Here is a 12523-nt window from a genome sequence, read left to right as displayed (position 1 = left end):
ACCATCAGTTGAGAAATGATGACCTCTTGATCTGTGACTTGGGTCCACAACTGACTTTTGGTCACAGGTTGAACTAAGACCCCAAAAGCCAACTGAGCCCTGGTCCTGGTCACATTCTGAGTCCTGACCCTGGCCGCACTCTGACCCTGCCACTTCACACTCTCACCCTGACCCTGAGCCTCATCTGGAATCACCTGTGCGTGTTCACATGTATTAAGCATGTGTCATGTGCTTGCAAGGCCGCCTCCTCTGGTAGCCACAAGACAGTCAACCACGTGACACACTTACCTCAGAGAGGCCGAGTCGGAGGCTCCCGCCCACGGTGCAGACTCTCTGCTGCCTGGACCCCAGTTATGTACACACCTGGGCACAGGGGCTCCACATGTACGCCCGAGGCAACTGATCACACTCTAAACACTGGGCCCTGACAGTCCCCTCGAGTCTCCCTTGCCCTAAGAACCTGAGGACAGTGACCAGTTCCTACCCTCTCAGCCCAAAGGCACCAGATCATCCGCTCCTGAGCCCTGCGTGACAGTGAGGCTCAGGGCCCCCTCTCCACGCCCGTGTGCCAGCCTGGCCAGTTGCAGGGAGGGCCTGGGGAGCAGAGATGTTAGGGAGGGAAAGTGGGATCCTTGCAGAGTTCCCCAATACTTCAGAGGATGAATGGGGGGATGGGGGATGAGGGGTGCAGAAAGGATGGACTGGTGGGTGGCAGGGACTGATGGATTCCAGGTGCACCTCCTGGAATTAAGTTGTATGGTACTAAGGACAGTTCCCTGAGTCTTTCACTCATAGAAAACTGCAAATATTTTGCAGTTTCCTTTTAAAAAATAAATAACCCAGATTTATATAGAATGTAAAAGCCAGAGCTGGCAAGATCTTCAGAGAGCAGCTCTGCCCTCACTTGAAAGTGGTACAGCTGAGGCCCAGCAGAGGGACATTGGCATGGCAGGGCCTAGGCCAGACCCCCTCCATGGTGCTTGTCCTGCCCTCCAGTATCTGGGGTGTGTCCTGCCAAATGACCCCCTCTGTGAGCTCCAGGAAGTTCAGGCTTCCATGCCTACCCGTCTTCTGCTCTCAGATCCACACCCGCATCAATCAGAAAGACTCCTGTCAGCTAGGTCGGGGTGTTCCCTGACTAGTAGGCTCTTGGCACCTTTGCTGTCTGGAGCCGAGCCTGCAGGGCAGACGCTGGGACAGGCTGGCAGAGGGGTGACGGTCCTGCGGTCAGGCTCTCCTCCTGAAGCTTGGCCCCAACTGAGGCACCTTTACATCCGAGCCACGTGCTCACACCAGCTTTCTCGGTCTGGCTGGGAGGAATGGAGCCCGGGGCCACCCGGGGCTTGTTCCAGTGTGCACCCTCTCCCATCGCTGCTCTACGCAGAGGGCCCAGGCTGGGAAGCTGTCCTGGAGGGCACTCAGGACCCAGGCCCGGCCCCCTCCCTGGGGTTCCTGCCCAAGTGGTGTCATGGTCCCTTTAAGAGCCCTGCCTGCTCCCCACGCCTGGTTTCCTCGGAGAGGGCAGTGAGGGGGCAGGCCAAGGGGGTGAGCGGAAGGGGGACTTGGCAGGGGCCCCACATCGCTGTCAGCGGCTGGTTCCCAGAGCAATTTCTCCCACGCCGGCTGGTTCCTATGGGGGCAGAGGAGGAGGGCAGAGAGGAGACGGGGCGGGGGGGAGGGCCGGGCCCAACACAGGAGGCCTCTTTGGTGGCCTGGGAATGGCCTCAGGATCTGCGCCACCAGCAAGTGTGGGAGGAAGGATGTGCTCTGCTTCCCCAAACCTAGGTGTGGCCTTGGGATGGGGGAGGGCTGGCATACTGCTCTCAGAGGTGGGGCTGCCCACCAGTCCCAGCCTGTGCCCCTCCCGCAGCCCCAGATCAGCCCCAGCACCCCCTCTGGTGCCCCTCCCTCCTCTGAGTCTCACTCCACTTCTTGTGGGCAGTGGGGGCTGGCAGAGGCCCCGTGTGCCTGCCCTCTCGTCAAGGGACTGCTGAGCCCCACCTGGCTCCTTGCAGGGTGGACCTGGAGGGAACAGACAGGAGCCTGCACTCTGGATGGAGTGGGGCCATAAGCCTCCCCCGGTCCTCCCTCCTGGCAGCCTGCCGCCCCCAGACACTGCCCGGCACCCAGCGGCCCCTCCCTCTCCGCCCCTCAGGACAGCTAGAGCCCTTGGCCCTGGCCCCCATGCCTGCTCCTGCCCCCACACACCCTGCTCCTTTGCCTGCATCCCACCCTGTCCACTTCCCACTCCTGTATCTGCATGCAGGACATGGGGCACCCCACCCCCCAGGCGGCACCAGATGTCCACCTTCCCGGGTCCCCTGCCAGGTGCACAGTAAGCCCTCGGGAGGTGAGCAAAGGCTGCTGGAATGTGCCCCATCTCAAGGGGGTCTCTCACATTTGTCCTCAACCCAGGCTGCCCTATGCAGTTTGGCCATGGTGACAGGGCCTTTCTCTCAAGGTGCCCCCATCGCCCAGCCACCAGGACATTCACCAGGATGCCGGGCCCCACTCTTGGATACGGGGTGAGAGTGGCCCTCCTGGGAGGGCACAGAGGTCAAAGGACCTGAGCCTGCCCACGACCCAGCTCCAGGTTGTCCCCACTATAGTGCCTCCTGGGGCTGCGTGTCCCAGGCCCAGGGTCTGTGGGGTCCTCCAGCTGGTTGGCTGGTCAGGATGCTGCCCAGCCCAGGATTCCCTTGCTCTGCCCGCACTGGGCATACAAGCTTGGCTTCGGGTTCCCTGACTGTACTAGGGGATGAGATGAGTGCCCACCACCTCCCAGTCTAACAAGGTGCCACCCAGCCCCCATCCTCCACCCAGGCCCACCAGGCTCCTCTCAGGCAACTGCAGAGGGTGGGCTGCCAGTGCCGGCCCGGAGCTGTCCCCGAGATGCCCTGACCCCAAATCTTTTTCTTTCTGCTAGATGCACTGCTGGGCCAGGGCCAGCCTTGGTGAGGTGTGTCTGGGGAGGGGGCCTCGGCAGTGGAGGGGGGGTGATCAGGACCCATGAACCTCCTGCTGGGCTGCGTGCTGGTCTCTTGCTCCCAGTCCCCACCCCGCCGCTCCACCGAGTGACTGGATGCCTCTGCGCCTCGTAGCATCTCTGCACCTGCAGGTGGGCGGGTGTGCGGCCCTGGAGACATGGAGTGTGGTGTCCATGGAGACATGAGGATGAGGGGTGAGACTGGGGAGGCCTCTGAGCTCTCAGAATCTGCAGCTGGAGTTGGGTTGGTACTGGGCGGTGCGTGGCCGGTTTGTGTTTGGGAGGATGACTGTACCAGTGGGAGGTGGGAGAGGCGGCTCGGGGTCCAGAGTGAGTCACCTGTGCTGTCTCTGGTCAAGAGGCTGAGCACTCAGACACCTAGTAGGAGTGTGGCGCTGCCAGGGGTGGGAAGGTGGGGCCGCTGCAAGGTCCCTCCTGCTGCCTGCATACTGCCACCCTCGCCCCCCAGCCCCTGCCGCCCATGCTCCCCCCACCTTCAGCACCTGCCCGGGCTCTGCAGTACGCACCAGACCAAAAGCCTGAGTCAGTGCCCAGGGACTCCGGTGGGAGGCGGGCAAGGGGGAGGAGCCACTCCAGAGTCACTCTCACAGGGAAGCTAGGGCTCCGCGAGGAGGCGGGGCTGGGTGCCAGGGCACTGGGTGGAGCCCGCAAGTGGGGGTGGCCACCAGCGCCCACCTCCCTGCTGCATGAGACCCGGGGAGCAGCCCTGAGGCGCAGGGGGAGAGCAGCTGCCTGTGGGGCCCTGTCGGGTGCATGTGGTCTCCGGGAAGGCCTGGCCCACAGTGACTTCAGGTGCTCCTGGCAGGGGCCCAAACACCTGCCAGCTTGTCTGCTGGCTTTCCAGCCGTCCTTCCGTTTGCGATGTGCCAGAGCTCTGTGTGCCTATAGCAGTGGCCTGGTCACGTCACACGCTCGCCCCCACCCAGCACTGTGGCCCCACATCATGTGCCCAGGACGAGGGCTCAGCGGTGGGGCTGCCGCCTGCCCAGACCCTGTCCTGCCAGCCAGTCTCCCTCTCCATTCCCCTGGGAACCGCACTCACTTCTTTCCAGGTCCCCCGTGTCTGGGTTGGAAGCTGCTGGGCCTCTGCCCACACTCTTCTCACAGTGTCAGTTTGTTTAGGTCTCCACCCACCCCTCCAAGGCCACACCAAATGGGGGAGCTCACGGGGACAGAGGTCGCACCCAGGAGGCCCCCAAAGAGCATGTGCACACGGACCCTACCGGAAAGTGGCTGCTGAGCAGGGTAGGCAGGCCTGGCCGGCCTCCAGCAGGGCTCAAATCCTGGCCCTGATGCCCACTGACTGTGTGTCTGTCTGAGCCTCGGTTCCACATCCATAAGGTTGCTGGGCTTCCTAACTGAGATGATGCATGCGGAGTAGCTGCAGCAGGGAACCATGCAACAAGTAGGTGCTGCCATTGCTGTTCTGGGAAGGCTGCTGGGGGAGAGGCCCCTCCCTAGCTGGCCCTGCACCCTGTGCTGGGGGACAGCGGTGAGCCCCTTGGAGCACTGCCTTTGGGGGCAGGGGGATGGGGCCGAATGCCCCATGCCTGGAGGTGAGGGCTCAGCTCTGGGAAGGGCTTCCTGGGCAGGAGAGCTTGGGCTGGTTGTGTAGGATCCAGCTGGTGTCACAGGCAGGAGGGTGGGAGAGGCACCTCAGGTCCAAAGCGTAGCATGGGCAAAGGCACCCAGGCAGAGAAAGGTTAGGGTGTTGGGGAACAAGGAGTCCCATGAGAGGTGGATCCGGGGTCTCCACCAGCCCGTCACCCAAATCTCCAAGCCTCTGTTTAGAAGCAGAGGGTGAGCTCTGCCCTTGGAGGTGACCCAGCAGAGGTGGAAGTGGGTGCGGTGTGGAAGGACAGGGCTGACACTTTCTGAGCACCTGCCTTGTAACTGGTCCTCCCACCAAAAGCTCCTTCTTCCCCCCTCCCTGGCAGGTCCACTCCCCCGGACCACAGATGAGAAGCCCGAAGCTTAGAGTAGTGGTGATGCCTGCCTGGGTTCACAAGCAGACTCATGGGTCCTGACCCCAAGCAGAGTGCCTTGCAGTGCCCACCAGGCTGCACCACACAGGTGGCCCCCAGTGACCTTGAAGAGGCATGGCAAGGGCAGGGGAGGGGGGCTGTGGGCCTCTGAGCCACAGGGGTGTGCCTAGAGGGGGGCGGTGACCCTCCTTGCTTGAGACACTCGCTTGCCCCCGCTGGGTGTGCAGTGGCTCCGCCCAGAGGCTGGAATGGCTCCATCAGAACCCTGGCTCCTGGGCCGCTCAGTGGTTTGTACCCCTGTTGGTGGTACTGGGGCTCAGTGACCAGCTGCTTTCATCTCTGCAGGCCGCCACATTGGCAGGGAGGGCAGAGTGACCATGGGCGTCTCTGCCCTCCTTTCTTGGCCCTGGGGCAGAGGTACCTGGAAGCAGGGTCCTTTGGGAGTCAGGTGCCCTGGGAGGTGCCTAGAGGGTCAGGTGGTGGTCAGAGGTGGGACAGACGGTGGGGATGGTGTGGCTGCCTGAGTTCACACCGCCATACTTGATGGGGGTGTGACACCTGCAAGGCGGTCCTGCCTCCTCGGTGCCCTGATGTGCTGGGATTGGGTGCTGGTGATGGAGGTTACCAGCTAGTGTCCTGTGACAGTCACTGTGCTGTTTCTGAGAAGATGATAGCAGCCAATGTGATGTAATAGTGCAGGCAGTGCTGGTGACCACAAAGACCCAGTAATGGTCAGTGTATCCATGATTGCGCTGTTGACAGTGGTGGTGAGAGTGGCAGCATTGGTAGTGATTTGTGGCTGACAGCACTAATGGCGGCAGTGGTGGTGACAGCGGCAGCAGTAGTGGCAGTGGTGGCGGTGATGGTCGTGGTGGTGATGGTGATGGTGGTGGCAGTTGTGGTGATAGTGGTGGTGGCAGCGGTGGTGGTGGCAGTTGTGGTGGTGGTGGCGGCAGTTGTGGTGGTGGTGCCAGTGGTGGTTGTGGTGGTGACGGCGGCAGTGATGGCAATGGTGGTGGTGGTGGTGGTGGTGGCAGTGTGAGTAACAAATGCTGTAGTGTGGGGGGAACGGTTGTACTGCTGATGGTATTGGCCGTGGTGTTGATGGTGATACTACTGTTGTGAGGGTGGTCTCTGTGACAGCTATGAGGGTGGAGGTTGTGGGGACAGTTCAGGTGGCGGTGGTGGTGGGAGTGCCCCTCCACATGGGAACCAGGGCACGCCCATGCCCAGTCGGTGATCTGAACCACAGCAGATGGGATCAGACCCCAGCCAGGGGGGTCGGGCAGCCGCGGGGAGGGCAGAGAGGGGAGCCCATGGGCCCCGGCATCTGGGAGCACACCTTAGAGGAGACGGGGCTGGGCTGGCCAGGGTGGGTAGTGAGGTGTGGGATCCGTTGGAGTCGGGGATGTTTATCACAAGGCCTGGCAGGCCAGGGAGGCGTTTGCTGAGGGAGTGCATGAGTGTGCAGCTTGACCATCCGGCCAAGCCAGTGGCTGGAGCCTGCAGGTGTGGGTGTCAGGGTAGTGGCCCCTCAGTTGTACAGGTGGGAGACAGGCCATGCAGAGCTGGGCCAGAGGTACACCAGGTAGAGTCCTGAGTGAGGTGAAGGGTTCAAGTAGGATCCCTAGGGTACAGGCTTCTGAGCTGTGAGGGGTCAGTGGGTGGAGGGGTACCAGTAGGACCTTGGCCCTCCCAGGCCAGATCACTCCCTTTTGGGGCCACGGAACCCAGGGTCCCACTCTCTGCAGGGGCCCAGTCTGCCCAGGGGAGCGGGATGGGTAAAGAGAAGAGCCAGGGCAGGCCTGCGGCGGGAGGCCCTGACTCAGAGTGTGGCTGGCTCCAGGCGGGAGCAAGTAGATTGGCACCTTGCTGTTGTGGGCAGCATGAGAAGCCCTGGTCACAGACCCATGTGCACTGAATGGACTCAGCCAGTCAGTGCTGGGAAAGCCAGTGCCACAGGAGGGACACAGGCCTGAGGGCCGTGGCCTCACCAGGCAGCCCACTGAGCAAGACCCAGGCCAGGCAGGTATCTGTCCCCATGGTCCACAGGTCACAGTACCAGGGGCCCCTCGAGGCCCTAGGCATGGCCACCAGGCCCTGAACTGAAAGGGGGCAGAGCTGATCTGGGCCACATGCTAGGGGAGCAGACATGCCCTGCCCTGGGGGCTCCCGAGCTGGCAGCCAGCTGGTAACCAGGCATGGATGGGCAGTCAGGGAGGCTTCCTGGGAGTACTGTGACTCTGGGGAGCTCTGAAAGGCCAGGCTGCGTCACCCAGGGGACAGGAAGGCATGTGGTCAGTGGGACTGGCCCAGATCAAGGCCTGGAGGCAGGAGAGGGCGCTTGTGTGCTGGGTCACCATGGTCCTGTGAGCTGGCGTGTGCAGCAGGGCTGCCAGGGCCCAGTGGGGCTTGGGGGTCAGATGAGCTGCTGGGTGAGGTAGGACCCAGGGAGGGGAGCCCCAGCACAGAAGTGGGGCAGCACCTGACGGAGGGCCAGGTGCAAAGCTCACGAACTCATGGGCTCTTCAGGCAGGCTCCCTGGAGGAGAGGACTCAGCACAAGCCTGATCCATGGCTCAGCAGCGGGCAGGGGCAGGTGGGCACTCCTGTTGGGTGAAGTATGACTGAGCCAGGTTCATGGATGGGATGGTTCAGGGGACAAGTGGAGGTCAGCCCATTGAGGGTCTTGAAGGCCAGCCTGAAAAGTTTTGAGGAGCTCCTAGAAGCCCCTGCCTGCAGAGACACCTTGCCCACTCCCTGCTCCCCACTGCGGCATGCTATGCCCACTCTGCTTTTTTCTGCTGTGTGGGAAGACACCTATGAGTCATTCACACTCCTGTATGAATTAGCCCATCAAACCCCAGGAGACCCTGACGGGCATAGTCCCATAATAGCACCTGCTCCGTGGGCCGACAGGAGGCATCACGAACACAGCGAAGGCCCTGGCTCATGGGTGGGTGGGTAGGCGGGTGGCTCTCACACTGTGTTACTGTCCCCTGATATCCCTGCCATGGGCTCTGTGTCCCTATGGTCTCCCTGAACAGCGTGTGGGGTGATGATTTGCTCCCACTTCTCAGGGGAGGCAGCTCAGCTCCAAGTGGCTAGAAGGACCATTTGCCTAAGGGTGGGATCAGCCTCGGCTTCCCAGCTCCCCCTCCTTGGGTCGGGTCGGACGGGCACTATCTGAGCATCACAGCCTGAAGGTGGCTGGAGGGAAGAGTGGGGAGGCCAGGGTGGTGAGGGGCAGGTCCCGAGGGCAGTGTGGGTCCCCGAAAGAGGAGGGGACATGGAGGGTTTGAGCAGGAAAGGACATGGCCTGGCATATTTTAAGTGATAGTGCTGGTCACGGGAGGATGGGTGGTCAGCAGGGTGACAGCCCAGGGGAATGCTGGCAGGGGTCCCACTAGGGTGGTTCCCACCAAGGCGTGAGCAGGGGTCAGATTCGGGGCCTTATGTAAGGAAGGCCAGTGGGATCTGCTGAGGGGTCAGCTGCAGGTGTGAGAAGGAGGGACGGAGGGCCCCAGGTTGCCGGCAGGCAGTGGGTTACTGGGCAGGGGGCTGTGCCCGTCCACTCAGCACCCTGACTCTGCTGGTGTGTCAGCGGCTGTGTGGGCAAGCCGGGCCCATCCAGCCCTCCTGGGGAGATGCGGGGCAGGCCTGGAAGCCAGGAGCAGAGCATACTGTAGGGGGCATGGGGCAGGAGGCAGGAGGACCCCACAGAGGAGGCAGCTCAGGGGTACCTCCCTAAGGGAGCCGGGGAGCTGGCCCGATGGCTCTGGAGGTGGAGCCATCCTTGCCTGGCCTGGCTGGTCTGGTAGGGAGGCACGGCTCTGCCCTGGGAGCTCCGCTCTGATGCAGGCTCCACAGCCCCACTCTGGGGGCGCCCTCTTCACAGGGGAGGCACTCAGCTCTGAGGGGCCAGGCTCTGATCTGAAGGGTCCAGGGCCCCCCTCAGATTCCCCTCGATGCAGGCAGGGAGGTGCTCCTTCTGTAAGCCCCAGGGCCCTCCGCCCTTCTGGTCCTGGGAGGAGCTGCTGCCCCCATGCCGTCACTCAGCCTGGGCCTAGTGCTGGGGGAAGAGCAGGTGTCACTGGCCCAGATTCCTCAGGGCTGGCAAGGGGGGCCTGGCTCCCTGACCCAGATATTCCAAGTTTCTAAAGCTCAGACCAGAGGCGACAAACAGTCTCCCACGTGTGGCTGTGTGCAAGAGGAGGGGGTAACTGCCTGTGTTGCAGAGATGGGGACAGCTGTCCCCTGAAGCAGGATGGATTGTGGTCTGATGTGGGGAAGGACTTCCAGACATGTTTAAGAGGATGCATCCTGGAGGTTTTATTAAAGCGGGAAGGCTGAGAATTTCCTGACCTTGCTCAGGTGTGCCTGAGAGGCAGGTGAGTGCCCTCGGGTCAGGACCACCCACCCACCTGCTGTGCTCCAGGCCAGCCTGTTGCTGATGTCCTCCAATGTGGAAGGCTCTGCTCACCACACAGGAAACCAACTGGACCAAATTTTTTTCCTGGTTTTGGGCGGGGCCTTGAGAAGGCCACCCTACTGTCTGGTCTGGGTCCCAGGTTACCCTTTAGGGTCCTTGTCAGATCTGTTCTGCTGTGGTTCAGATGTTTAGGCCCAGAGGGAGGTCAGACAGATGTGAGCTGGAATCCCAGCCCTCCTTCGTCTGGCTGTATGGCCTGGGGCAGTCTAGCGACCTCTGAGCCTGTTTTTATATCCACAGCTGAGCTGAGGTTATTGCCAAGGTCATATGATACAGTGCACAGGCACGGGAGGGGCAAGGAGAGGGTCTGTCTCTGTGCTGAATGTATGTCAGAGAGCTGAGCATACCCCCAAATATGGCCTGCTGAGCATGGCACTGGGCCTGCTGGAGCCAGGGGACATGGAGTGGGAGAGCTCAAGACTAGAGAACTGCACCGCAGTCCTGCAGGGTCCACATGAGCCGCAGCACCGGCTCCAGGTGCAGGAAGCCTCCTGAATGACAGCAGCCGCCTACCTGCTGGGCTCCCAGCCCGACCAGCTCATCTCCAGACCAGGACTGGGGGTTTCCTCGTGCCCCCCATAGCATGAGGCCACAGGGCCAGGCTCTGGCTAGACCCCTTAGCAGAGTGGGCAGCAGCCTCTTGCTTTCCCAACCTCTGGGAGGCTGATAAGCTAATTAGTGTCCATCACAGGAGCCCTGAAGGACCAGCCACTGGCCTGAGCTGGCATTTTCCCAGGAGGCTGCCAGCAGCTGTCGGCCTGGCGCCCTGCAGACCCGCCAACACTGGCTGGGAACCTGCCAGGCTGCTGGTCCCAGCCAGCCCGGCTGCCCTCACACGCGGCCTCAGGGTGCCACCCTCTCCAGGTGCCCCCAGCAGCCCTCAGGCAGGCAGGAGAGCTGGGCTCCGTGTTCCCCTCTGCTCATAGGAGGAGAGTAGAGGCAGTGTCCATGCTGGATCCTGAGAAGCAGAGCTGGGATTTGAACCCAGGACTGACTGGCCAGAGTCCTGCCCTGAAGAACAGCCACATGGCCAACATCGTGGACAAGCCGGTCGCTAGCAAGAGGTGCTGTGTCTCCAGATGGGAGTGGCCCGAGAGACCCTCTCCTGGAGGACCCTGATTTGGTTTCTTCTGGCCTGCGTCGGCTTGCCTGGCTTGCTGTCCAGTCGGCAGCTTGTGCTTCCAGGGTCACAGCCACATGCAGGCCCAGGCTTGAGGACAGGGCATTCCCAGTGGGACGGAAGGAGGGATGGGGTCAGGGGTGGGGGTCAGCCAGGGCTCAGTGCTCTGGGACCCGTCCTGTGGTGCTGGCCTTGATAAACCTCTGGCTGGCAGGGCGGACCAGGCTGGCCCTGGGGTCATCAGGAGCCCCAGGACTGTCAGGACTCTGCACTCCCGTCCCAGTCCTTCTGTCACCCAGGTTGGGTGGCTCCATGGTTACCTACCTGCTCCATGGTTTCTGGCTCCGTGGTTACCAGGTCTTCTTTCTCCTGAGGAAGGAAGGGGAGAAGGGGACTCTGCTGGGGTCTTAATAAGCTTTGACTTTGCTCTACTTTGTGTCCGGGCTGCAGGACCTGCATGGTGGCAGGCCAGGAGCTGGGACCACAGGGGCAGCCCAGCCCCAGCCTCCGTCCCTGGGGCTGGGGTCAATGCTGCGTCCTCCGCCCTGGCCCTGCCTGGGCTTTGCCGTGCTCTGTGATGGGCATACCTCAGCTCCTCCGAGGTCAACAGAGGTTCAGATGGGCTAAGGCCAGAAGGCTTTGGCAGAGGCGCCCCCAGAACCTGAGAGGCTGATGCTCCAGGGCCCCTCCATGACTGATGCCTACTAATGCATCCTCATTTTATGGAAGGCCCCTAAAAAAGTGGATGCATTTTGAGCCCCCCAAACCCTGGCCCCTATGGGCTCAGAGAACAGTGCCCATGAGAAGGACATTGCCCCATTTACTGCATTTCATAGATTATCAGAAAGGCAGGAGGAGAGGGTCTTCTGGGACCAGAGAGCCCTGGTGCATCCCACAAAGTCTGGGGCTGGCTCCTGGGACTCATCTTGCCACCCTTGGAACTCAGTTTTCCTCCTCTGTAAAATGGGGGCAGGTCCTTCACCATGAGTAGAATCAAGAGAAAAGCAGATGCGAGGGCCTCCAGCCTGTCCTAGAGTGTGTCCCTTCCCCCCACCCCAGGCCTGAAGGTCAGACAGGAAACTGAGTAACACCTCCAGTTCAACAGGAGCTGCTCCCGGGCTCAGTACCTGCAGCTGGCAGTCCTAAATGTTTCCAAAGACGTTGATACAACATGTAGCACTGTGCTGGGCACCTAATGGGTGTCCACCACTTCATCCTCTGGGCAGTCCCACTCCCCATTTCAGAGAGGAGGAAGTTGAAGCTAGGGGGAGGGTAACTCCCCAAGGTGACGGCTGAGGGGTGGCCAAGGCTGGTTGCTCGCAGACGCTGAGCAGAGCGGAGTTCTCCAGGTGTGTGTGCAGGTCAGCGCTCCTCTGGGGAGGAGGCTGGCAGGGTGCAGCTCAGCCCCAGCGTGCGGTGGACACGGGGTGGGATGGGGAGGTGAACTGAACGGCAGGCCCCTTGCAGCTCCCTAGTTCTTGGGCTGGGAGTAGAGACTTGGAAATTTCCCCCTCAAGGCAGGTGCTGGTTGGAATTACTTGGGGTGGGGGTGGGGGGTGCCCTGGGTTCAGAAGGAGCTGTGGCTCCTGAACTGCAGTTTCAGTTTGGCCTCTTGAGGCAGACTGGAGACCACCACCCACCCCAGGCCCCAAATCCCCAGCTTGCAGGCTGCACTCCATGGGCACCTTCTGCAGGCCAAGCCACAGCAGGCCTAGAGAAGGCAGGCCTAGCCCGGGCCAGGTGTGCGTGGCTGTACCCTCCCAAGTTCCTGGACATGTGGGTTGGCCTTGGTGGGTGGGGGGCTTAGCTCAGGAACCACTGGTTAGCAGAGCGCTGAGACCTGACAACTCCTGCAGTGGAGGTGGAAGGGAAGCAGTCATGGGCCCGGGATGGCAGGAGAACCCTGGGTCCCGTGGGGGC

The 12523-nt window shown here is 61.8% G+C and overlaps 1 protein-coding gene across 2 annotated transcripts in view; it reads left to right on the top strand.

Annotated features, from left to right (window-relative positions):
- Nucleotides 1-12523, top strand: part of ADGRB1 (adhesion G protein-coupled receptor B1) — a 79657-nt gene that overhangs the window by 38168 nt on the left and 28966 nt on the right. The window contains exon 19 of one of the 2 annotated variants that reach the window (XM_073230237.1): nucleotides 10410-10547. The exons of the other annotated variant lie outside the window; for it this stretch is intronic. Coding sequence (XP_073086338.1) covers nucleotides 10410-10547 — 138 coding nt within the window. The remainder of the gene's footprint in view (nucleotides 1-10409; nucleotides 10548-12523) is intronic. 2 annotated transcript variants of the gene reach the window in all.

The sequence above is a fragment of the Manis javanica genome, chromosome 2 (genome assembly GCF_040802235.1).
Source record: "Manis javanica isolate MJ-LG chromosome 2, MJ_LKY, whole genome shotgun sequence".
NCBI classification, from domain to species: domain Eukaryota; kingdom Metazoa; phylum Chordata; class Mammalia; order Pholidota; family Manidae; genus Manis; species Manis javanica.
The sequence above is the reverse complement of the archived record's forward strand: the minus strand, read 5'-3'. Positions and strand labels throughout refer to the sequence as shown.